Source organism: Coffea arabica, chromosome 1e (assembly GCF_036785885.1).
Source record: "Coffea arabica cultivar ET-39 chromosome 1e, Coffea Arabica ET-39 HiFi, whole genome shotgun sequence".
NCBI classification, from domain to species: domain Eukaryota; kingdom Viridiplantae; phylum Streptophyta; class Magnoliopsida; order Gentianales; family Rubiaceae; genus Coffea; species Coffea arabica.
In genome coordinates, this window is record NC_092311.1 from 49,048,449 (window position 1) to 49,074,137 (window position 25,689).

A 25,689-nucleotide genomic window follows, 5' to 3' on the forward strand; every position below is an offset into this window, starting at 1 on the left:
TTATTTATTGTTTAAATATGAACACCCCTAATTATGAATCCACTGTAGTTAAATTATGCCGAAAGGAGTTTTCAATTTTCCTAGTCTTCTTTCAAGATTGATGCACTGATCCATCACATTTGGACTTGATTTCCCACCGGTGAAATAATATACATGGCACCGCCTTAAAGCGACTTTTATTGGATAACCTGTATCAATCATTTAACGTGGGATCTAACACTCGTCATGCTATGTATTACCTTTTTGTCATCCCTAGTGATTCTTCTTGCAGAGGTCCAAGTTCCCTGCAATTCATGTTTCCTTTGTAGAGTGTTTTTTTTTTCCATTATTTTTTAGGGTTTTTTTTATTGTTTTCTCAGTTGAAGTTTAATAAAGTAACATTAAACACGAAGGAAGTTTTAATTGTTGTTACTTTAAAACGAGGCCTAGGAATCGCAAATGACTCCTGAATGTTATTTCCTTTAAGCACGTCACGATTCTTATTTTTTATTTCATTGGCGGGTCAAGTTTAAATTTTACTCCGCGTTGAAAATTGAAATTTTCAACAGTGACGATCCCCTAAAAGCACGTGTCCTAGATGGATTTATACCTTGTAGTATGTATCCTGACGTTAATCAACCTATATAGTAAAAGCGCGAATGGGATTGTTGAGGGTGGTGGTTGTTCTGCTGACTTGGCTGAGTTTTATTGGTTGGATGGTGGTCGTCAATCACGTGGGAGTTGCGTGCTTTCGCTGGGAGCAAATGTGCAATCCTTGTTCTTGTTGTCCGAGAGAAGAAGACTTGGACCTTCGGTTATTGAGAAAGAACGTTTCTCTGGATTGCCAGCTGAGTGAGCTTATTATGACGGTTGCTCATAGTTTGACCGATAGCAAGCGTTGGGTGATGGGCTCGATGTGGGTTGATATGATTTGACAGTATTGCCCTTCTTTTAAAAAAAAACAAATGCACCGTTCTGCCTTGCTGAGCTCCTTCCTCTCTGCGATTTGGTGAGGAGAAGCTACAGCTCTGCTCTAGAGAGCTGCCGAAAAAACACTTTTTTGCTTTTCCCTTTGATTGACAAGACTGAAACCCTTTGTTTCTCCGATGTACAGTATTGCCCTTCTTTTAAAAAAAAACAAATGCACCGTTCTACCTTACTGAGCTCCTTCCTCTCTGCGATTTGGTAAGGAGAAGCTTCAGCTGTGCTCTAGAGAGCTGCCAAAAAAACACTTTTTTGCTTTTCCCTTTGATTGACAAGACTAGAACCCTTTGTTTCTCCGATGTATGCAGAGGTTTCCATGTTTTTGGCTCCGCTTTTTCCAGCTTTCGTCATCATGATCCGCGGTAATTGTGCCTCATTTTCATTGTCCTTTTCTTGCCCTCCACTTGCTTGCTTCTTCATTCTCAGCTGTTGCCTCGTTTCTTTTCCCTGTTTTTCTTTTCCTTGTAAGAGTTGCTGTTTTGCTGCCTCATTGAGTAAGGTTTAATTCCGCTGTGATTGTTTGCATTTCACTCCTTCTGATCGTGTTGTCTTCATTGCTGTGCTTTTTTGGGTTTTTCCCCACCTAAAAATTATGCCATCCTAACTGTTGAATTGCCTCTTTGCTTTGCTTTGAACCTCGTTTTGCTTGTTCTTTTGCTTCTCATGCGCCCCGTTTAATTAAGTTTCCTGCCCGAACCTTTTCGCCTGTGTTTTACATTTTCCTCCTGTCAGCAGTTCTTGCACTGCTGTGTTTTTTTCTTTTTTTTTTTGCCTTTCGTTCAGCTGCTATTACTACGTACAAGTTATCTTGCCCCCCTTCTGTGTTGTGATTTTCCCCTTTTCCCCTTGAATTTCTTATATTTTTTCCCACTTTGTTCTCTGGTGCTTGTTGTGCTGCATTTACTCTTTCATATTGTATTTTCTTACCCTTTTTCCTCTCGCTGGTTTATTGGATGCAGAAGCAATTGTTGTCCTCCTCTGTGTTGCTCTGCTGCTGGCTGATAAAGACTTCTTATTTAAGGTTAAGGTACCATTACTTATTCTCCCTTCTATATGTGCTTTTACCTTGCTCGTGCCTAATAATCATTTGTTGCATGCTTTTGTTACCTCACTTTTGAATGTTCCCAGCTTTCCTCGGGCTTTTACCTTCTCTTTTCTTATCAAATCTGTTCTATGCTGCTGTGTAAACTCTGTGCTTTAGCTTTTCTTCACTCTGTTTCTTTTTTAGTATGTTGCCTGGGTTCCGTGGTGTTGTGTAAGGACTGTACTTTAGCTTTTCTTTACTCTATTTTGTTTTGAATATCTGCTCAGTTTCATGCTGCTGTGTGAAAGCTGCACTTGAGCTTTTCTTTCTCTTCTTTTTTTTTGGGGGAAGGAGCCATTTGGTGCATGCCTCTCTTATGCCATTCCTTTGTGTTTCAATCTTGCTAGAACTTTGGCCTTCTTTATCCTTATTTATTTAGCGCTCTTGTGGTGTATAAGAGGTGTGCGTTAGTCTTTCTTTTCGCCTGCTAAAGTATATAGCGATCAGATGGATAGGAATGCTTTGCGTCGCAAAAAATATGCAGAGATGCCACCTCTGAAGAAAGCGGAACTTCTGCGTTCTCGTAGGCAAACTCGAGCTTCAAAGAAAGCTGAAAAAGCTTTAGCTCCGCGCATTCGTAAGGTCCCGTTAGGATATGTGGAAACTGGTGTGTCGTTTCCAAATACTCATCATATGCCATATCATGGCGAAGATCCTGCGTCTGTGCATTCTCAGCCGTTGGGGAACACAAATGCTGTGTTTCCAGCTAATAATGCCTTTGCGATTAGAGAAGGATTAGAATTCATGTCGTGTAATCCACCGGGTTCCTTTACTGGTTATGCTTCCTCCTCCTTTGGAAAAGAAATGCGTCTACAAAATACACTTGCTCCTGAAGGTATAGCGCCTTTGTTTAACATGCAATCCCTTGAGCCATTTAACTCCCACTCTCTAGCGGCGTTCAGCATTATTTTCCTTTCTTGGCTGTCATTATTTCCCTTGGATCTCTCCAGTTACGGCTCTCTTTGTTCTTAACTGCAGAACCCCTGTTCTGTGATAGCCTTGCACCAGTGAAATATCAGAGGTCATCTGTTGGACCAGAACCAAAAAAAATCCCCGTTCATGCCTCTGATGTCCAGCTCAGTGATGAGCCAGTTAGAGGAAAACATAGGGACGTACTCTCCCTTCCAACTGAAAATGAACAATATGTAAACAATACGCATTCTGAAGCTATGCTAGGTTCATTTTCTTTCGATTCATCTCTTTAGACCCCTGAACTATCAATTCAAAAAGAATTTGCTTCTTCAAGTAATTCTTTGCCTGCTCAGATTTCAAATCCTACTTTAGAACTAGCTTCCGCAGGTACTGCCTTGCTTTACCATATTCATTATGTTTGTGAAGTTACTGAACCCCTTTGACCAGGCTATAAATACTAAATAATCAGCTTTATAGCCTGGTTTTCTGAAACCCTCCTTCCTTTGTTAACTGATTCTCCTTTAAGGTCCTCAGGCCTGTTTTAGCTAGCTTATTTAGTTCTGTGATTCACAGACATCTTTCCTACTCCCACAGAGGACATGGCCAGGTGTGTCCCAGCGTCTGGTTATTTGGAGATAAGAACCAGAAAAGTAGTTCCTTCTGCTGGTCCATCTATTGTCCGTTCTCACTCCAGAAAACGCAGCACCCCTGAATCTGTGAACAAACAGAGCTCAGGTTGGGACTTGCTTCTGGTTTGCCTTTGCTATTTCTTGCCTTATATTCTGCTTTATCCAGATGACCACTTGTAGCTAATAAAGTTGTTCGTGCACGAAATAAAACTGCAGCACTAAAACGAACAGCTGCGCGTTCAAACATATCTCGCCTTAGCAATATTCCTCACGCATCTCTGGTTCTGCCTCATGCTCCTGATTGTGAGCATTGTGGCGCGAAAAGGTTCCATTTGGAACCTCCTTCCTTTTGCTGCTCAGGGGGAGAGATCTCTATCGTTGCTCCTCCAATGCCTTATGATTTGAAACGTTTGTTCATTGGCAACGATGAAGAGAGTACTCAATTCAGGAACATTGTCCGCACTTATAACAACAACCTTGGCTTCACATCTTTTGCCGCAAAATATGATTCTGAACTAACAAAGAACACGAAAGGCGTCTATACCTTCCGTGTTCAAGGCCAGGTTTACCACTTTCTTGATGGTCTTATTCACTTAGGCGAAAGGCCATCTGGGATTCAATTATATTTTTTTGACACTGATGAGGAATTAGCAAAGAGACTTGGTAACTCTGATAAGCTACGCGAAAGCAATTTAAAATTGCTTATGCGCATTCTTTCTAACAATCCTTATGCCCAGTTCTTTAAAGGCCTTAGGGAAGTCCCAAACCTTGACGATTTGAACATTGTCCTTAGTTGTTATCCTTCGCTTGACCAGCGAGTATATAATCTTCCCTCTGCCTCGCAAGTTGCAGCTATATGGACTGAAAGTGAGGATCAATCGTCCGATGGACGCGCTCAAATTCAGGTTTATTCTCACTCAGCTGGTAGCCATAGGATTCAACATTACTATGGCTGCTATGACCCTTTACAATACCCTCTCCTTTTCCCTCGTGGTGAGTGTGGATGGCACCACGGAATTAAAAGACTTTGCAAAAGAAAAAGAGGAGGGGACACTTGTGAAGATGATATTAACATCGATCCAGCTTCAGTTAACTCCTCATCAGAGTTAATTGATTTAGAACAGAGAGGCAAGTACATTTCTCTCTTGTTATAAGCTGCAGAACCTATCCAATGTATTACATACTCTAATCATGTAGAACATATTCTCCTTCTTTATAGCTGCTGATCGAGGGAAAACAGAGGAAGGTACTGTATCTGCTAGGGAGTACTACTGTTATAGGTTCCAAATAAGGGAGGATGATGAGTCAATGCTGTTGCACGCTTTTAGATTGCTGCAGCAGTTTTCAGTCGATGCTTATGTCAAGATTGAAACATGTAGGCTTGACTTTCATAGGCATCGACAAAACAAGATACGCTCTGAAATCCTTCAAGGAATTTTTGACATTGTTTCTGTTGGCCAAACCGCTGCCTCTAAGGTTGGTCGTAAGGTCATTCTTCCAGCTTCTTTTATAGGTGGCCCGCGGGATATGAGGCGCCGTTACCTTGATGCGATGGCCCTGGTACAAAAATATGGAAAACCAGACATTTTCCTTACGATGACATGTAATCCAGCATGGAAGGAAATTCAAGAGAATCTGAAATACCATGAAAAACCTCAGGATCGGCCAGACCTGCTCGCTAGAGTTTTTAGGGCCAAATTTGAAATGCTTAAAGCAGAAATTCTCAATAAGCAGATCTTTGGCGAGGTTGCAGCGTGTGTTTACGTTATCGAATTCCAGAAACGAGGCTTTCCTCATGCCCATTTATTATTGATCTTAAAACCTGGTCATAAACTACTTAATCCAGAGTCGTACGACAAAGTAGTTTGTGCTGAGTTGCCCGACAAAGATCAATATCCTCACTTGTATTCTCTTGTTGTGAAGCATATGATCCACGGTCCTTGTGGAGCAATGGATAAGTCTTGTCCTTGTATGAGAGATGGGACCTGCAAAAATCGCTATCCAAAGAGCTTTTGTGCTCAAACGACTCATGGTGAGGATACCTATCCATATTATAGGAGGAGAGATGATGGCAAGAGAGTCAAAGTTCGTAGATTTACTCTTGATAATAGGTGGGTTGTGCCTTACAACCCTTACCTGCTTGCTTTATTCGATTGCCACATCAACGTGGAAATTTGTTCTACTCTTAAGCTCGTGAAGTACCTGTATAAGTATGTTTTCAAGGGACATGATCAGGTGAGCTTTAAGATTATTTCCTGTGGATCGGCAGACGATATTGATGAAATTAAAGACTTCCAAAAAGGTCGATGGGTTTCGCCTCCGGAAGCTTTTTGGCGCATTTATGAATTTAGGCTGAATGAAATGAACCCAGCAGTTTACACCCTTCAGGTCCATCTCCCAGACCAGCAATTCGTTTCCTTTGACAAAAGCTCTGATTTGCTATAGTTGCTGAGTAAAATTGACTTTTCTAAAACAATGTTAACCCAGTTTTTCCGCATGAACAAAACAAATCTCAGAGCACAGCATCTGAAATGCTTGTACAGAGATTTCCCCGAACATTTTGTTTGGTCTGCTAAATATAAAGAGTGGACTGAAAGAAAACGTCGAAAGGTGATTGGTCGGATGGTAACTGTTAGCCCAAGAGAAGGAGAAAGGTATTATTTGAGGTTGCTTTTAACGCACATTGCTGGACCGACCTCTTTTGAAGACCTTTTGACCGTTAATGAACAGAGGTTAGCTTCATTTAGAGAAGCTGCTTTAGCTCTCGGTCTTCTGCAGTCCGATGCATATATAGAGGAAACACTTCAGGAAGCAGTGGCATTTCAAATGCCATCCTCATTGAGGCTGTTGTTTGCCACTCTCCTTGTGTATTGTTCTCCGACAAGTCCTAGATCACTTTGGGAAAAATTTGAACTTGAGCTTTCTGCTGACTATCATCACCAGCAACCATTCCACAGCTTTTCTTCTCCTGAAATTAAAAGAAAAGTTTTGGGAGATATTAACAGCTCACTTGAACAAATGGGCAAGAGCATTGCTGATTTTCACTTTGTCTCTGATGATTTTGCATGCGGTTACACTGAACGTTTAACAAAGGAGATTGAGAGTGAGAGGAGCTTAGCAGTAGCACCTGAGGATCTATTGTTGCCTCAGATGCTAAATTCTGAGCAAAGGCATGCCTACGATCTAATCCTCACAGCATGCTTTTCCTCAGAAGGTCAGACATTTTTCGTTGATGGCCCCGGCGGCACCGGTAAAACATTCCTATATCGGTCGCTTCTCGCGACCTTGCGATCACAGAACCATGTTGCTATTGCAGTAGCAACATCTGGAATTGCGGCATCAATCCTTCCTGGCGGAAGGACAGCTCACTCGAGATTCAAGATACCACTTGATTTCTCAAAGACTAAAAGTTGTCAGCTCAGTAAACAAAGTTCAGCTGCAAAACTCATTTCTGAATCTAAGCTTATTTTGTGGGATGAAGCTTCAATGGCTAAACGACACACAATTGAAGCTTTCGACGAATTGCTGAAAGATTTAATGGACTCAGATTTACCTTTTGGAGGGAAGGTGATAGTTTTTGGAGGGGATTTTCGACAGACTCTACCTGTCATTGAGCAAGCAACGAAAGAGGTTCTCATAGAGTCAACCTTCCCCATTTCTCCTCTGTGGCCTAAACTGCATAAGATCAGGCTTACAGAAAATATGCGAGCTATGTTTGACCCAGGATTTTCACAATTCCTTTTAAGAGTAGGAGAAGGTCGAGAGCCTGTTGATGATGAGGGTGAAATAACCTTATCATCAGATATAGTTATTCCTTATTACGCTAAAGAGGAGTCTCTAAACAGGTTAGCTAGCTACATATAATCAGATTCAGTTCCTTTTTTAGTAGTCGTTCCTCCTACTTCCATTATCAATGCACTTTCTTTTGCACAGGTTAATAGAAAGCGTCTTTCCAGATTTGAATCTCTATTCTCAAGATCCTTATAACCTGATAAATAGGTGCATCCTTGCTCCTAAAAATAGCTCAGTTGATGAGCTCAATGAAATAATGATTAAGAGATTTCCTGGAAGCCTTCAAACCTATATTAGCTCGGACAAGACTGTTGACCAGCGGCACCAAGGTGATTATGAGGATTTCCTCAATTCTCAAAATCCTAAAGGTCTCCCCCCTCATAGATTGCTGTTAAAGGAAAACTGTCCGTTGATGCTTCTGAGAAATTTAAATCCAACTGAAGGTCTATGCAATGGCACAAGGTTAATATGTAGAGAACTCGGCCAGCACACAATTTCTGCTGAGATTGTTTTTGGCCATCATCGAGGAAAAAGAGTTTTTATTCCAAGGATACCTCTTCAAACACCTGACAATGACAAAAATGGGATTCCGTTCATAAGAACACAGTTTCCTGTCCGCCTTTGTTTCGCTTTGACTATCAATAAATCGCAGGGTCAAACTCTTGACTACGTCGGCATCTATCTACGAGAACCAGTGTTTTCTCATGGGCAGTTGTATGTTGCTTTGTCCAGAGCTAAGACCGCTGCTAAAGTTAAAATCCTTCTTGTTCCTGGAACATTTGATGGAATAAAAGTGGATTGCAAAACTCGGAATGTTGTCTTCGATGAAATTTTTAAATTGACTCAGGCCTAAGCCATTTTCTGTTTGCATTATACTGAAGTAAGATGCTTATACAAATTTTAAATTGTTTGATTACTGTGTTTTTTGCATCTCTTTGTTCCTGTCCATTTATCCAGCAGCTTGTGCTTTTATAGGATGGCTAACCTGCTGCCGATGCGGGATATTATGCCTCATATGAAAAATTGGAGTTGTATCATCACTGTTCAAGAAAAGCAACAGATCACAAATTCAATGGGGACACCAACAAGAAAGCAGAAATTCGTTTTTTATGATTCAGAAGTTAGTCAAAGCTACTGCTCAGTTTTAGATGTAATCTCTTAAGTGCGCTATTGTTTTGCTTCCTTTATACTATATTAACTTTGCCTCTTTAAGTAGGGATCAAGAGTCGAAGGAATCATCTTCAATGATGATATTCCTAGAATGAGCCAGATCCTGCAGGTTTATAAAAAATATAGAATCTCCAATGCTGAGGTCAGGCCTATACCGCCAAAGTTCCAGACATCTGAGCTTACCGTTCAGTGGGTTATCAGCACCAGGACTGTTATTGAAGAAATTCCTGCTGATGATGAAGTCATGCCTGTAAAATTAAGCTATTCAAAGTTTACTGACTTGGTTCAATACATGGATGACAAAACTAAATCAGTCGGTAAGTCTTTCAATGCTTTGCTCTTAATGTTTTTACATTGTGAACAAATTTTTAAAAATCCCCTTCTCTGTATTGTTCAGACGTGCTGGGAGTTGTCATTAGTGCACTTGAAAGGAAAACAGTTATCAAGAATTCAAAGCAATCAGATGTTCAAAAATTTGTCCTGCTTAATGAAGAGTAAGGACTTTAATCTTCAGTTTAGCCAAATGTTCGCGCTGCCTTTCTTTCTTTTTCGCTGCTGTCATTTTTCCTGATCTCTAACTATCAACTTTTATCACGACCACAGATCCCAGCCTGTGCTATTGTCTCTGTGGGATAGTTTTCTGGCTAATGAAGGACAGGAGATGGTGTCGAAACTTCACACCTATCCTGTGATCATTGCTCGCAGAGTTAAAGTAAACAACTATAATGGTTTGCACCCATTCCACCCTTCGACATTTTTACTGTTTAGCTTTTCTCTACGCCTCCAACACCTGTAATGAAATGCGTACTTTTTTCCCATCGTATAGGGGTCGCACTAGGTACTTGGTTTGATTCAGCGATTCTTGTTGACCCACCTATACAAGAAGCAAGGGAACTCAAAAACTGGTACGATTTATTTCCAATCATCGTCCTCTCCACACTTTAGACGTAAATCCTGTCCCCACTTTCAGTCCTAACATTTTTTTATGTCTCCTTTAACCCAGGGCATTGAGGAACACTAAGTTGATTAAAGACATTGTCGAAAAAAAGGACTATATTAAATATAATCCGCAGCTGTCATTAAAATCAGGCCAAAAAACCACTTTGATTTGTAACATAACTTCATCACAAAAGGTTTGGGACTGAAACGTGTTGCTCTGCTTTCGTACTCTTTTCATGTATGATCATCCTTTTATACTCATACTTGGTAATCTTTTAGACTATATGGGTGAAGGCACACTTCTCTTTCGAGCACATCTTCCAGAAATATTGGTATATGAGCTGCAAAAACTGTTGCCGAGCTACAGCGGCAGACTATGAAGTCGAGTTTACCTGTAACTCGTGCAAAGAAAAACATCCTGCAGTACCTAGGTGCTAGATAATATACCTGTGCTATATTGCCTTATGTTCATTGCTATCTAATTCTGGTCCACATCTAAAAACATAAATTACTGCATATTGTTTGTCTATTTTCAGATGCCGCTTTGATGTTGATTTGACTGATAGCACTGGTGTGATACCAGCTTCAGTGTTTGGCGAGTTAGCAGAGAACCTATTGACATTTAGTGCGCTGGAAGCAATGCAGCATTTTAATGAGGTTCTTGACTCCTGAACCTTGGTAATAAAGATATTTAATACTTTTTATTCTTACTTTTCACTCTCTCTTAGCAGAATGTTGAACTTCCCCTCGAGTTTGTCCACAAGGAGCTTGAATCGAAGACGTTTCTCCTTCACATCAAACCTGTGCAAACGCAGCTAGCCGATTCAAGGCAGCGCTACACAATTATATACTACTCTGAAATTGATGATGATGCCGATTCTGTCCAGTTAACAAATGAAGCAAGAGATGACTCCCCTTTTCCTAGCAAGGAATCTGAGACTGTACAGCTCAAGGCTCCAGGTAACTCGCACACATCTGTTTTTTTGTCCTACATTTAAATTTTACTTCAAATTATTAATATCACATATAAAAAAAAATATGGTCACAGGAGAGAATGCTCCTCGTTCAAAGGTTTGTGTTCAGCTTTCTCAAAGGTTTGATGAACCACAGAACACTGAAGCAAATGAAGATGAAAATGCAGAGTGCAGCTCTAGCAAGAAGCAAAGAATCAACTGACTCGTTACTGTTGAGTCTTTTGGCCACCAAATTCTTAGTTTCTATGACTGACATGCTATCATATATTTTTGCAAGGGTACTTATGCATTCTAAGAAGGGTAATTGATGTATTGATAAAAGATGTCCTTTTGTTCATGGATACCCCTTAAACTGGTTTTGTTCTGGCCCTTTTTACGTTTGCTGATAAGCTGCAATCAGCACCAGTTATGTATTTGAATTGATGCTTTACAGCTATTATGCACTTGTCACGGTGTCTTTTAAATTCAGCTTCTACTCTATTTAGCTCATTAACTGGCCTTTTGGTGAATGTGCTATCTCTTATACGGCAAATTTTGCAGGATACCTTTATCAGGACCTATTCAACTTTTCTCCTACACATAACTCTCTTATTAAATATCTCATCTACTCCTGTGAGCTCCACTTACTCTGCTCCCCACCTCAGACTTAGTGTATCTATTAGCCTCAGATTGTGTAGTTGTGCAGCCTTCAATTCGTTTGCAGAAACAGAGCTTCCTTCCTGAGCATAACTGTGTTATACAATACGTTATGCCCTTAGTTGCTTTGGAACATAGGAGATAAAATAGATGCACAGTGGTAGCAGCCCTTGGGTTCCTAGCATTCACTTCTTTTAATATTTACCTGTTCTGCATCTTTGATGTGACAAATCATTAATCTTCTTGACTGTAAAAAAAACGAGAACCAGCCAGTCTACAAAAAAAATTATTACAAAAAAATATGTTAGCCATTCATTGTTTATATATAGCTACTTCTTGAATAGCTCATTCATCCCAGGCAAAGCACTACAGGTTAAGCTGCCTACTTGCTTCCCTCGAGTTATCCACAACATTCAGCTGTTGTCTTTGCCTGCAAATAGTTACATCTTTCACAATTTTTTTTTATTAGCTTCTCCAATCACATCAATGGCAGAAGGTTCATCTACCTATGGATTAACAAATAGCAGCTCAACGGCCTGTTGTTTTCTGCTGAAATGCAATCACAGAGGAGAGGTCTAATTTTCTTCTATGCGATGGAAACTATTTGTTAGCAATGTACAATGCAGTTATATGAGTTCATTTGACATTTCCTATTTTTCTGTCCTAAAACGCAGATTCTGCCTGCTCAATTCAAACTTTTACTTACTCAGCACCAGCGCAATACAATCATTCTCAGGCATGGAATTTATAAATGGCCTGTTGTGGTCGGCGATCGTTCATTCGAAAACGGCTGGGATGAATATTGCCATGAAAACATTACTAACAAACATGATATGTTACTCCTACGGCATACCGGCAATCTCATCTTTGATGTCATCCACATTTCAGAGCTGCAGAAACAGGTTTACCTATCCTGGACAGTTCCATTGCCAAATATATTGCAGGCTGGTGCTGCACATCCGCAAAGTCAGTTATGCTAACCTTTATATCACTCTATTATCTGCTAAATAAATTTAGATAGTGCAGATTCTAAAATAATTCAGCAGTCGGTTGCTTCGTCAATAAAACCAGATTTTACCCAAAATCTTACTGATTCGGTTTCCTTCTATCAAACATTTAATACAGCAACCCCAAACACATTGGTAACCTCTCCTTACACTGTTTCTTTTTCCCTCTGTCACTGCATTGGTTTAAACCGAATCTATATATTGTGTTCTCAGGTCTGACTTTAACTTTTTTCTATTAGAAAATCCCAAGATTTGTCGATCATTTCGTTAATGGACAGAGGACTCCAACACTACTTATTAGGACTGGAGAGAAACTTACACAGATTGGTGTAAAAGGAAAAAAACTAAAAACAAATTGGAGAAGCTTCGTTCTTCAGCATCAGTTGCAGCACAATGAAGTCCTTGTCTTCATTCCAGAATCATCAACTACCTTCACGCTTTCAGTCTTCGACGATAATGGAGTCGAGAGAGTCTTTCCATGGTCTTGTATCTTTGAAATTTATTCTAATTCTCCTACGTGTACCTAACTTCTGCAGTATGGTTTTCCCGGTAACCGAAATTCACTTTTCGCTTGAACTGTCCATCGCACATGTTCAATTTTTTATTTCATTGGCCTGCACTCTACATCCCCGCTAAATATAACACCATTGCAATGAAATTAAGCATGCAGCAAGTACATTACAGATACCTAACATCTATTATTGCTGCAATGAAACTCCACAACGCTAACACTTCCACCTTTCTGTTTACCAGCTGATTATTTCATTCTCCCAACAATAAGCTTCGTTTAGGGAACGTTTCCATTGACTATGAAGATAGATCGTTGCACAGGGATTTTTTTCATTCAAAAGTGAACCCTATTCGTTTTCAATGTACACCTACTTCGTACCATGTATCACAATTCCATTCTCCTGTCCAGAATGATCGCGTTAGTTGTTCCAGTTTTCATATTACATGCAAACAATTGAATAGACCATACAGAAACAACTGAACAACCTCAAAATTAATTCTTGTTGTATATTTAAAAACACCCCACACAATCAATCCTCCACATAATAATAGAACAAAATTAATAGTGTTTCATCATTCCAGATTACAGCTCTTGTCGGTACTTTAAAATCTTCCATTTACTTCTCCGAACAATTCGTCCCATCCCTACATGAAGCAAAATCATCATTCAACGCAATTGTTTTCTTTTCAATCTTTTTTTCAACACCATTTACTTTTCACAAAATTTTTTCATTTCATGTTAAGTGCAAACCTTTATTTACTCGCGTTTTCTTGCACATTGCTTCTTTCAAAGTTTCATCATTTTATGACCAAATAACTTAAATACAATCCATACGATTTATCATATCTCCACTTCAGAATTTGGACATTTTCTGGGCAACACGAAATTAACACCGCGCATAGCGCGGTGAACCCCTCCTAGTTAAAGTTGAAGCACAGAAGATTTGTTTTGAGTGTTGGTAGTTCAGCACTCTATTGCTCCAATTTCTGCTAATCATGGTCATTCAACAAACTGATTTGGGGGGAGAAAAATGCTGTAGTACATATTCTGCACAAGCAAGCAACAGGCTGATTTGTATGGTTAAAGGTTAAAATCTTAACTCCCATCACTTGCCACTATATATGACTTGTCATTTTAAACGACTTCTTCTAAGCTCGTACGAGTGCGTAGTGCACTCGTATGGTGCAGATCAGTTGGGTCCTTTCCTAAAATATGTTCAAGTAGAAATAAAAGTAAGTATAGGATAGATAAGTAAAACGATTGATTTAAAAAAAAAAAGGCAAAAGATTACATCATGCACGAACGCACGTGAGTCTCTTTATAATGGGGAGAAAATGAAAGCATCCCGAGCAAGATTTTGTGTTTCAAGATTTGAAGATGAATATAAGCGAATTTGCTTGTCACACTAATCACCCTACAATTATATTATATGAAAGGGTAGTTGACTTTTATATCATGGAAAAGGAAAGCGTATTCAAGTTGTCTCAGCACAAAAAATTATCACCGAATCTTTTTGTTTTTTCTAGTTCTTTTTTGTCAACCAAATTTTTAAGCATGATTTTGGACAACTGCTGAATATCAAATTAGTCGGAATGACGTTAGCTTTTTGTGGGCTAGCATCAAAGATACACAAATGGAAAGACATTGGAGTGTACGCCTATCACTCATGACAGCAAATCTTGGACAAAATCTGGGCTTTGTGTCTTGGGATGTGGGCTTTTTGCCTGCAGTGTGCCCAAAATGGCTAAGGTAAGTTTTATCCCAAGCATTCTTAGGCTTGGTGATGCGGGAGGTCAAGATTCGAATCTTGTCTCCCATAAAATTTGTCACAATATGTGATGGTCTTCTTTGACCAGTTTCGATGGAGGTTTTACTTACATCGAGTCTCCTCCCCTTCCCCTCTAGAATAGGCTAGTTTAGGTTATAGGAATTCTATCGTGTCGACAAAAAAAAAAAAGTTTTATCCGCGGTGAATTGTCGGATCTGGACAAGCTTTTGATATTACTGCCGCAAGTATCTACCTGACCTTATTTTAAAAATAAAAATAAAAATAAAATAAACTTTGTCTGATCTTTAGTTAGTATGCTCTCTGTTGGGATTCTTCAGTTTTTAAAATATTATAAAATTTTTTTTAAAATATTCTAAAATATACTTTTAAAAGTAGTCTAAATTTGTTTAAATATTTTAAAAAATTTCAAAATATATTTTAAAAAATTTCAAAATATATTTTAAAAACTCTACTGCTCTTAAATATTTCAAAATATTTTCTAAAAATATCCAAAAATATACTATAAAAACTTCGTTACAATAAAATTTTTTAAAAATACCCCAAAAAATAGCTAATCCAAACGGACTGTACGTGATGAAAATGTTACACACAGAACTTTTAGTGGCATTTGTTTAGGAATTGTCGATGCTTGAAAATATAGGAAATCTGAATAAGCAAGCAAGGCAGAGATTCATGCGTCTTTTATGAGTATTACCTTCATGTGCACGCGATTATTATTTGTTGAATCTCTTACCGATGGTTTGGTTTGTTGGAGAGTTTTATCATAGCGTTTGGGTCTCTGAGTAGAGAGAGTAGAGGTTGTATGAATTTTTGTGTGGACAACAATCGGAAATTAGTGCACCTGTCCAGTGCGGTAGTGATTCAATCCCCACCGGCTCCCTAGATCCTAGATTAGAATAATGTAACATACTATAAATAAAGGTAACGATTGACAAAAAAATAAAAATAAAAAATCGGACATTCATTCACACGGCTCATCTAAATAAATCAAGTAATGCTACTAGTGCTATTATTGGCATAACTCTTAGTAATCATGGATTAAATTCCATTCCGTTGTGCTAAGTGACCCTTTCTGTATAGCTATTTAATTTGGACCTTTTTTGTATTGTTTTATGGAGTAACTACTTGCACATTATATATCTAGAAAATGAGGCCAATTTTGAACCATATTTCAATACTCAATTGGTTTATCTAGAAAATGGAATTGGATTGCAATCAGTATTGTATTCCTACAAACGTGACGTGCGATTAACTTCAAAACAAATTTGACTTTAAAAAAAAAATAATTCAGAGTTCAAAATATGACTGCTACTGTAATTATCATATCATTAATTTTAAGATTACAATAATTATTCTTGAAAAAACACACACACACACTCACTCGTCTCATCCTTCCGAAAACATGAAATCCTCAGCAACTCAAGGGAGGAAGATCGGATGTCTTGCCAGTCCCGGATGACGGATTAAATGCCCTGCTCCCGAAAAAGAAAAACCCTAAAGCGTGACCGGCAACAGCCACAAGAAACACCCCTGCATTAAAACTCATCACTGCCAACATCACCATATAAGCCAGCCCAATCCTGATTCCGTACATCAGAGTCTGAACCAGCCCGGCGGCGACGTTGTTAGAACTTTCTTTGATGAATTTGCAGGCGGAGAGCCACTCAACCACCACAGTAAGAACGAAAACAATCACAAGGGCTAAGACGTACATGCCCAAATTGTCGTATCCCGGCCAGCCCGAAAAGAGGATCTCAGCATTTTTGCCCCAGAAGAAAGTCATGTGCATCATCATATGCCGATGGGGCATCATCGACATCCCTCCTCCGGTGCCGTTGTTCATAGCTCCCATCCCATGCATATGGCTACTATCGTTCATTCCGGCCATCATTCGAGTGTTTTTCTTCTTTTCTTTTCTACTTCGCCGAAACAGAACTGTCTGGCCTCAATTTTCCACTTAAAATAGTTTGTTAGCAATAGTAGTAGGTTGTTACGGTACTCTTGAGAATTTTGTAGTACAACGTTCGTAAAATTATTGTAGTACAAAAGACGGAGCTGGGCAGGACATTTTTCGTTTCTATCGTACAGCCAAACGATTTGGAATATGTACCATAAATAGATAGGGTTGGCGTCTGGGGTCTAGACGTACGGTGATAAATTACTTCTTACTATTTATTAAAAAAAAAAAAACCGATTGCAGATGGGATTTCTTGAAAGTCTAAATAAAAATACAATTTTCCTATATTGGTATGTGTAATTCTCAAATGCGTTCATTATCCTTGCTTTAGACTGCAGAACCCATACAGAAGATAATAAAATGACATATTCTCACACACAAATTGGTTATTCTGATTTTCTTTTTGAAAAGTATCGAGGAGGCGCAAAGTCTCTTCTTCTGTCCATCAAATCTAAATATCCAATTTCAATTCTTTTTCTTAAGTTCCAAAATTACTTGCAGGGTGACAAGCTAATATTCCTGTTTCTTATTGATGTAGCCTAAATAAGTGGTTCTTTAGCATTAAGGAGTAACAAGTAACAAGCTGGAATATTTGCTTTTTATGAGATCATTGGTGCTATTAATTAGTACTTCATTTCTCATACAATAAGGGTGCTAAGTGCCTTGTCACAAGTCTTCGCCGAGCTTTTCTAAATTATCCCCAAATATAATAGGGATTGCCATCAATTCTTCAATCAAGAAATATTATTGACACAGTCGCAGAAGCGAATTAACAGGAAAGGGGTTACACGTACAAATGCTTCTCCACAAGAAAACCCTTAAAGTGATTCAAGATCAACCCTTAAAAAAAATATAAGAAAACTCGCAACAATTGGAATTTTTGATTAACAATTGATAAACAGAATTAATACAAATATGCTCATTTATAGGTTTTAATAGTCTAAGCTAATGAAAAACAAAAAATCAGATGAAAACCCTAAAACGAACTAAAAATCAGCCTGAATCTCACCTAAGTGGACTGGATCCAAGGCGTGAATCCAGTCAATGGCCTTGCCTTTCCTCTGATGTTGATCCAGTGCGTTTTCGTTCATATATTCCCTTGTCGACACAATTACAATTAATAATAGTAAAATTAAATAAAAATAAATGATAAAAAAAATGACTACGACTATCCCAATTAAATAAGAGGTTCCTCCTTTTGACTTCTTGGACAATCTTATTGACACGAACGATAGGTTCCTCCTTCTCTAATCAAATGCTATTGGTTACTGGGGTAAAAAGGAAGAAAGAAAAGAGAGAGAGAGTCTTTGTAGATGAAAGAGTATATTATTCAAATCGAAATGCAATTTTTGTTTTTGTAAAAGAAAAAGGTGGCGCTGGCTGGATTGGTAATGGCAAAAAAGAAAAAAAACTACTACTTTACCGGCACCATATTGGTAAAAAATTATAGGTTATTGGATCTATATTGTTACGTAAACCTTGAAAGTAAGGGAGATAGTTATAATTTTTAAAACTTGAGAGGCGCTCTCTGTAATTACTAGAAACCTCAAGGGAGGTTTCAGAAATTATCCCTTCTTTTTATTTTATTTTATTTGTTTTTGACAATGCAGCGATGGTTGAACCGAGATTAGCGACAGCTCGTAGCCTACCTACCAGTGACTTCCTTCTCCCCTTTCACATTTCTCCTTCCTTCTTCCTCCTACCACCTGTGCACTCCCTCATGTTTCTCAAGGCTTTCATGGACAAGGAAACATATTGCTTTTGCCTTTTACTAGTGAAGTTAGTTCTCACATATTTCAGTGAGGTACCACTAAATAAATACTACTATCCTGTCAAATAATTAAGCACTACTATCAGGTGTTAAAAGAGTCTCATCTTCTCAGGTGTTAAAAGAAAACTAAACTACAGGATCATTTTCAGAAAGAAACCAATCTACAAGATCAATACCAGCATTACCGAACGCGTTATTTTGGACGACAAATAACTTGTGCACATGAAAATTTCGCTTAGCATCACTATACAATTGCTAGGAGACAAATGAACAGAGCCCATTTTTATCTAATTAAGCTAGAAGCCTAGAAATGGGATGGAATCTCGCGTTCTCCGGATAATTTAGCAGTTGAGGGGAGGAAGATCAGCGGGCTTGTGATATGGTGCCGTGCCCGATTCATCAAACACTAGGCTGCCAAAAATCAAGAAACCAAGAGAGTATCCGCCAACAGCCGCCACAAATACTCCTGCATCGAATGACATGACCTTGAGCATCACCAAGTAGGCCAAAGCTATCCGGATGCTATACAGTCCACTCTGCATCAGCCCAGCAACAACGTTGTTGTTCTTGTCTGAGTTTATAAGTCGCGTATGAGATAGCCATTCAACTAGGATTGACATCGCAAACACCGCAAGCAAATGGAGTACGTAGACAACGATACTTTCCCAGTTCTCTCCATGAAAAAGTGTCATGTGTGTCTCCATTTTTCTGCTCCCCGCCTCAAAATTTTATCCTTGGTGTTCTCTCAATTAGTGTCCTCACAACCGAGATGATTAACAATCGAATTATACATGGACAGAGGCATCTTTTGCTCCTTTATAGTAATCTCTGTTGTTGGAGCGGACTGCAATGATAGTACATGCTGGTCGTGCTGCTGAATCATTACTTTTGTACTAGCAAAATGTCCGCAAGCTATACGATCAACTCGGAGATGTTGGTCGAAAAAGGTGAAGCTGTCAATCGCTATCGGAGTCGGACTTTTATAACATCCCGTGCGACGCTAGTATATGTGAAAGTTATCCTTAACTCGCAATATATCCGGGTTTTGAGTTTAATTTGGATTTAGTCTATCTAAATTCACTTATTACTCCTTAATTTTTTTAATATAATTACTATAATCATTTAGTAGTAAAGTTAATTTGAAAATTACAATATTAAAACTACACATAAAGCTTTAAAAAGTTCATTAAAACACATAAAGCAAAAAATTTTCAACAATGATTGTATCTGATTCTTTTAAAAAAATACATAAAAAATATAATAATAAAACATGAAAAACATATTTATTTAATGAATCTAAGTCTCTTTCTACTAAATACTAATAGTCTCATTATACATTACATATTTCAAAATAATACATTTATAGTAATACATATTAGGGTGCATATATATATATAATTATATATATAAATTACATATATACACATAGAATAATAAATGTGAGCCGAGTTTGATCTTCCATAGGCTCAGCTGGATTAAAGCCCGTCCATTATTACATTTTTTTTTGCGCGCCTATGAAATTGACTTTGTGGACTCAATAATTATGTTATTTCTTGGATATTAATTATGAAAATAGGTAGGTTGTTGACCTGGCCACCAACCACTTTGAACAAAGGTTCGTTGAGATGGGAACTAGTTTCATTAATATTGTGATGGAAGTGGTATTAGCACTTTTAGATGTTGTACTACCCGCTTTTAATCGTATTGTGGTACGAGCAAAGAGTTTTGTTGTTAGGTTGAGGGAGAAATATGTAAGGCCCACGTTATAATTATGAATACCAACGGATGTTAGTGTAAGTGGAAGAGCTTGTACCCCTTAATCATGAGGTCTCGGGTTCGAAATCCATAAAAATGAAAAAAATAATGTTAATCACAGATCGTAAAACGGATGGGGATACCTATGGGTTATACCAAAAAAAAAGTTATAATTATGAACGTGATGTGAAAATTTCGATAAGGATCCTCCTATTTTGTCAAGGAGCGAGTTTTTTATTATTAATTTTCCATGGAAAGGAGGGAAATGGCATGACAAGTGTGCATACCCTCCAGCCTAACTAATTGAAAAACAAAACAAAGCAATTTTCATTTGTTTACCAAAAAGGCTTTCCAAAACGTGCTGCTACTACTACTATTCTTTTCTGCAGAATTGTTCTTCTCTACGCCTGTAAATGCACAGCACCAGCTTCGGAAGCTGAAACCAGCTTTGTAAGAGCATCAGTCTACAATCAATCAATCAATAGCTCATTTGCAACGGTCTTCGTCCTTTAATTTATTCGCAGCCAAGAAGGGCAAAGAAATGTCTCTGATTCGGTAACCGATTCGACCCCTTCTCCCAAGTCCTCTGGGATCCATTCTTCAGCAGGAGCAGCAGCTCTGATCAAACCGTTTCGTCATTTGCGAATGCCCAAATTGATTGGAAAGAAACGCCAGAAGCCCGCGTCATTGAGAGAGGCTGACCTTCCGGGGCGGGGCTAAAAAAAGGAAGAAGCGAAAGTTGAAGTGGAAGAAGGCAGAGTCCTTCAGATTAGTGGAGAAAGAAATGCGGGGAGGGAAGACAAGAATGACAATAAGTGGCACCGCGCCGAAAGAAGCAGCGGGAAGTTCTTGAGAAGGATCAGGCCGCCGCCCTGGATAAATCTACTTTCTTGGTGGTACGTCTTCCAAGATAAATTGCGAATTTCAGAATAGAGGGCACCACCTTTACGACGTTGATAACAACATCCGCTCACTGGCGCAATAAAGTCCACATTGATTTTGGATCCAAGAGTGAGAGACGGGGAAACTAATGCTCAACAGTAACCACAAAGCAGAAGAGGGGGGCTTTTTTTTTTTTTTTTTGGGTTTAAATCACTCTAGATTCTAGTACAACTTTCCTTCTCACTTTTCATCGCTGCTTTTGGATGTATTTTTCTCCAAAAAAAAAAAAGATGCGATCATCCTCCTCCAAAAAAAATAAAATAAAAAAAAGGTGCGATCCTGCTCGAGATTATGCAAAGCATTAAAAGAGATGCTGTCAGCGTTGTATGTAGAATATTAATGATTGGCATGCATGAATTAATAATAATAGCCGAGGGAACAAACGAGTAAACCAGAAGAGGCAGGACTAAAACAATCTCCGAAGTCCAACTTCCCATGAACATTAGCCGTCTAAATTCTATACTTTACTTGAAATATACTTTCAAAACGCTTAGGTGACATCGTTTGCCAATTGTCAATTATACGAAATTCTTCATCCAAACAAACAACTTTGTCACAGTTGTCATGGACCATGACGACAACTTCCAAGTCATTGCATTTCTCCTACGATTGACAAATCTATATGATGGGGGTAAAAACTGCAAGAAGGGAAGCAGATAATTCGTCAGACCAAGAATAAAATTGGTGGAGGGCAACAGAAAAGATGGCAATACTTAGAGATCAAAGGCGAAGCGTGGTATTGGTCCCGTATCCATACCAGGGCCACATCACACCAATGCTGCAGTTGGGGGAAATTCTTCATTCTGGAGGGTTCTCTGTCATAGTTGCACGCACTAAATTCAATTCTCCCAATCCTTTGAACCATCCCGAATTCTTCTTTTTACCATTGGAGGACAATTTATCTGGCTTTGATACTTCTTTTGGTAATACATTAGCCGTTATCAGAGCCATAAATGAGAACTGCAGAGCTCCTCTACAAGGTTCTCTGGCTCAGATGATGAAAGATCAGGAGAAGCATGGCCAGGTCTGTTGTATCATTCATGATGCCATCATGCACTTCGGCCGCTCTGTGGCGAATCATTTGAATATATCCAGCTTGGTCTTAGGAACCTGCAGTGCTCTTTATATGCAAGTTTATCCTACCATTCTTCAACTTCAGTCAGAACATTATTTTCCCTTGCAAGGTAAAAACTCATGCTATTTTTCAACTTTAGCTTGCTTCTTTAAACCATTAGTAATGCACTTAATTGTAGCATGGTTGCTCCTAAATTTTGCTGCTATTTGTCTCCAACTTTCGTTGCATGTGTCATGCCCTGGAAAGTTCTATGATCCTTATATCATAACTATTACTTCCTGTGTTAGTTTCAAGCATCAGTCATTAATATGATACCTTGACACCAAACTTGTTGCAGATTCTAAGATGCTGGAACCAGTACCTGGGCTCGGCACTCTTCGATTTAAGGATTTTGCAATACCCGCTAATATTGAAATACCACAGCCATTGCTGAAATTCTATGAAGATACAACCAATTTGGGATCCTCTGTTGGCATCATCTTGAACACAACAGAGGAGCTGGATCCTATGTCACTATCAGAGCTTAAGCAATATTACAAAGTTCCCTTATTCACAATAGGTCCTTTCCACAAAATGGCTCCAACCTCATCATCAAGTAGCTTCTTAAAAGAAGACAGGAGTTGCATGGCTTGGCTTGACAAGCAAGCTCCTCAGTCAGTCCTCTACCTAAGCTTGGGCAGTCTAGCGAGCATAGAAGCAAAAGAGCTAGAGGAGACAGCTTGGGGACTAGCCAATAGCGGCCAACCATTCTTGTGGGTTGTTCGGCCATCTTCTGTCAATGGCTCAGAATGGATTGAGCAGTTACCGAAAGGTTTTCAAGATGCAGTTGGAGAAAGAGGTCACATAGTTCAATGGGCACCTCAAAAAGAAGTTCTCGCACATTCTGCTGTGGGCGGATTTTTCACTCACTGTGGATGGAATTCAATACTGGAGAGTCTTTGTGAAGCAGGTCCAATGATTTGCAGACCCTGTTTCGCAGACCAATTGGCAAATGCAAGGTACCTAACTCATGTTTGGAAGGTAGGCTTGGAACTAGAGCTGGTGGAAGACAGAGGAGTCATAGAGAGAGCCATAAAGAGACTGATGGTCGAAAATGAAGGCAAGGAAATGAGGCAGAGAGCGGCGGACATGAAACAAAAACTGGATATCTCGACAAATAAAGGTGGTTCATCACACAAGTCCTTGAGTGACTTGATAGATTTCATCAACTCATTTGCTATGTGAAAAGTTTGTTCTAAGAATCTAAGGCAGGCATTGTTGGTATTTTGAATACCATCTCATCCAGAATCAAACCATACTAATTCTGATACATAATAAAGAATACCTCCAGTATTTGCTCCAGTTCATCAAATCTTGTGTAGTTACATTCTACAAGCCTGTATCATCATCAAAGCAATACAAATAAAAATTTTTTTTTATTGAAAAGAGCAATACAAACTTAAATAAAGAAATCTCATAAAGAATGCTTCCACTAACTCCAATTATCAATCATCAGTTATCATAACCCAAGTAATACGAATCAAATGAATAAACCTCAGAGGTTCTCCTCGTTATCATGGCCTCACAGGTTCTACACATCAGTGCAACAAGTCTTTGGCAAATCATTGTGTTATTAAGCACTCCCAAATCCAACACACGAATAAAAGAAAGCTGAAAGAATTCAGACACGAATTGCACTCAAGGAAAAACATTTTATTCACAAAACACGGAATACATACTTTAGTTCACAGTAGGATAGTAACAGTAGCCATTACAACAGACGCCCTCATATACCAAGGCAATTCATCAAACTTAAACCGCTCTCAACTCTACATTTATTGCATAACTATACAATTACTACCAAATAATTAGTTAACCAGAAATCTGAATGGCTTTGACATCAGTCTTCTTGGCCTCTTCTTTGGGGATGGTGATGGTAAGGACCCCATTCTCCATAGCAGCTTTGATCTGATCCATCTTGGCATTTTCGGGCAGCCTGAACCTCCTCATGAATTGGCCGCTGCTGCGTTCCACCCGGTGCCAAGTGTCATTCTTGTCTTCCTTCTCCACGTTCCTTTCGCCCCTGATCTGCAAAACTCTGTCGTCGTCGACCTCAACCTTAACTTCCTCTTTCTTAATCCCGGGAAGGTCGGCCTTGAACACGTGGGCTTCCGGGGTCTCCTTCCAGTCCACGCGGGCGATCACAAAGGATGATGTCTCGCCGGAGAAGGACGATGGGAGGGAGATGTCCCTGAAGGGATCCCAAACGTCCGATGGGAATGGGTCGAAGATGCTGCTTCGTCGGTTGCCAAAGAAGCTTGGAATGAGCGACATTTTCAATAGGATTGGAAATTGAAGAGCTTGTTGGAGAATTGAAGGAGACGGATGCTGTTTGTTTGCTGTTGCACTAGGACTCAGCTATCGTATTTCGTTGATGGAGGAAGGGAGCGAGATGATGGGCTATTTATTCTGTTCGACGGGGAGTACTCGGGTGCTTTCTGGATATTTCCAGGCTTCACTCGTTTGGATCGGAAGCTTGCAGAAGTGAAAAGAACTCTCTAGGCTTCACTCGATTTAAGTGGATGGGCTGAGGGTTTTATTTGTTTGAGTAGTATGGAGGACATGAGTCACCTAAGGCCCATTATTTTTGAGCTTTGTTTTGACTTAGCACAGCCCAGCTCAGAAAACCCAATGGACAGTGGGTCATTAAGTTGGGCCTTTTAGTGGAGTAATTGTCACTTGTTAAGCAAACTCAATAGTCAGCCAACTTCAAATTTTACTTACAAAAAAGAAAAAATTTTCTTTTGATCGAAAGCTATCTTAACAATAATAAAGCCTCTGTAGATAGTTAACATCAAATTAACTTTATGCATTTTCAAATTTACCATTATCTCTATTATCCATTAAACATCTTTTATCACTTTTTAAATTTTCATTTTTATCCTTACTGTCCAATTATATATAACCAACATAACAATTTTTGTTGCAACTATCAATAGCTTTAAATATCCAAACTTGTTATTATAAAAAAAAAGGTTTAATTACCAAAATAACTACTACCAATTAACATAACTACCAAAATAACCATCAATTGATTAAAAAAAATTCCATAAAAATTAATTTATCCTTAAATTGCACACACACACACACATGGGGTGTGCCTTTCGCACTAGTACCTACAATTAGGCAGCATCATCTATAAAAGATTTTGGTGCATGGTAATCGGACTCACAAATTTTACAATTCAAAAGATGTTCTGTGCCCCACTCCTTCAAAAGATTTTGTGTGCCCCGATCATCACATCTGCACTCAGGAAAAAGCCGATTTCATCTCATTTTCTTTTTAGGAAAGCAGATTTCATATGATATGATGAACCATTTCCTGTTGCGGAATTGCGGAAATGATCCTTCTCACAAGGACAAACGGCGCTGGCCATTGGTACAAATGCTACAATTTTGTATGCTCTTATAGGAGGAATGAAATTGTTATACTTGGGCCGCAAACGAGTCGAGTCGAGTTTTGGCCTAATCTATCCGATCCTTGACTTAATTTTATTGAACTCGAACTCGACGAGCTGACAATTTAAAACTCAAGCTCGAGCTCGAAAAAAATAAAATAATATTTTTTTCTTAATAAATAATAAAATATTAAGGATATATATGTAATATTACTATTAAAATAAAAAATAAAAAATATATATACTTAAAATAAAAATATATATATATAAAATGTATATATATATATATATATATACTCGAATTCGCGAACTAACGAGCTTAATATTTTGAGCTCGAGTCGAGCTTG

The 25,689-nt window shown here is 38.7% G+C and overlaps 5 protein-coding genes across 6 annotated transcripts; 2 read left to right on the top strand and 3 right to left on the bottom strand.

Annotated features, from left to right (window-relative positions):
- The first annotated feature begins 954 nt into the window (after window positions 1–954).
- On the top strand, window positions 955–11,507 carry LOC140021570 (replication protein A 70 kDa DNA-binding subunit D-like). 2 transcript variants are annotated; one of them, XM_072072717.1, is made up of 12 exons: window positions 1,263–1,325; window positions 1,923–1,990; window positions 8,356–8,500; window positions 8,597–8,867; window positions 8,948–9,044; window positions 9,154–9,278; window positions 9,377–9,455; window positions 9,554–9,683; window positions 9,769–9,920; window positions 10,026–10,146; window positions 10,221–10,449; window positions 10,538–11,507. In XM_072072717.1, the coding sequence occupies exons 3-12, from the start codon at window positions 8,357–8,359 to the stop codon at window positions 10,663–10,665; spliced, it is 1,476 nt and encodes a 491-aa protein (XP_071928818.1). In that variant the 5' UTR covers window positions 1,263–1,325; window positions 1,923–1,990; window position 8,356; the 3' UTR covers window positions 10,666–11,507. The 2 variants fall into 2 exon arrangements, with proteins under 2 accessions (XP_071928820.1, XP_071928818.1); XM_072072719.1 differs by lacking the exon at window positions 8,356–8,500 and having other exon boundaries at window positions 955–1,325; window positions 10,538–11,506.
- Window positions 11,508–15,692: 4,185 nt separating this feature from the next.
- On the bottom strand, window positions 15,693–16,450 carry LOC113710354 (copper transporter 6). Its single transcript, XM_027233310.2, has one exon. The coding sequence runs from the start codon at window positions 16,295–16,297 to the stop codon at window positions 15,818–15,820; it is 480 nt and encodes a 159-aa protein (XP_027089111.1). The 5' UTR covers window positions 16,298–16,450; the 3' UTR covers window positions 15,693–15,817.
- A 2,025-nt stretch (window positions 16,451–18,475) lies between these two features.
- On the bottom strand, window positions 18,476–18,838 carry LOC113695799 (copper transporter 1). The gene has a single exon (XM_027214961.1). It carries the CDS (start codon window positions 18,836–18,838, stop codon window positions 18,476–18,478), a length of 363 nt encoding a protein of 120 aa, XP_027070762.1.
- A 2,618-nt stretch (window positions 18,839–21,456) lies between these two features.
- Window positions 21,457–23,257, top strand: LOC113695808 (UDP-glucose iridoid glucosyltransferase-like). Its single transcript, XM_072060527.1, has 2 exons — window positions 21,457–22,015; window positions 22,244–23,257. The coding sequence occupies exons 1-2, from the start codon at window positions 21,535–21,537 to the stop codon at window positions 23,128–23,130; spliced, it is 1,368 nt and encodes a 455-aa protein (XP_071916628.1). The 5' UTR covers window positions 21,457–21,534; the 3' UTR covers window positions 23,131–23,257.
- A 320-nt stretch (window positions 23,258–23,577) lies between these two features.
- LOC113710359 (17.3 kDa class I heat shock protein) lies at window positions 23,578–24,388 on the bottom strand. Its single transcript, XM_027233319.2, has one exon. It carries the CDS (start codon window positions 24,217–24,219, stop codon window positions 23,758–23,760), a length of 462 nt encoding a protein of 153 aa, XP_027089120.1. The 5' UTR covers window positions 24,220–24,388; the 3' UTR covers window positions 23,578–23,757.
- Between the last annotated feature and the right edge of the window lie 1,301 nt (window positions 24,389–25,689).

What these genes read in the sequence shown, in the direction of transcription:
- LOC140021570 (XM_072072717.1), top strand. Translation starts at nt 8,357, where the DNA reads ATGGCTAACCTGCTGCCGATGCGGGATATTATGCCTCATATGAAAAAT. An exon ending in CAATGCAGCATTTTAATGAG is followed by an intron (nt 10,147 to 10,220) that starts GTTCTTGACTCC and finishes CTCTCTTAGCAG; the next exon opens with AATGTTGAACTTCCCCTCGA. An exon ending in TGTACAGCTCAAGGCTCCAG is followed by an intron (nt 10,450 to 10,537) that starts GTAACTCGCACA and finishes ATATGGTCACAG; the next exon opens with GAGAGAATGCTCCTCGTTCA.
- LOC113710354 (XM_027233310.2), bottom strand. Translation starts at nt 16,297, where the DNA reads ATGATGGCCGGAATGAACGATAGTAGCCATATGCATGGGATGGGAGCT.
- LOC113695799 (XM_027214961.1), bottom strand. Translation starts at nt 18,838, where the DNA reads ATGGAGACACACATGACACTTTTTCATGGAGAGAACTGGGAAAGTATC.
- LOC113695808 (XM_072060527.1), top strand. Translation starts at nt 21,535, where the DNA reads ATGGCAATACTTAGAGATCAAAGGCGAAGCGTGGTATTGGTCCCGTAT. An exon ending in ACATTATTTTCCCTTGCAAG is followed by an intron (nt 22,016 to 22,243) that starts GTAAAAACTCAT and finishes AACTTGTTGCAG; the next exon opens with ATTCTAAGATGCTGGAACCA.
- LOC113710359 (XM_027233319.2), bottom strand. Translation starts at nt 24,219, where the DNA reads ATGTCGCTCATTCCAAGCTTCTTTGGCAACCGACGAAGCAGCATCTTC.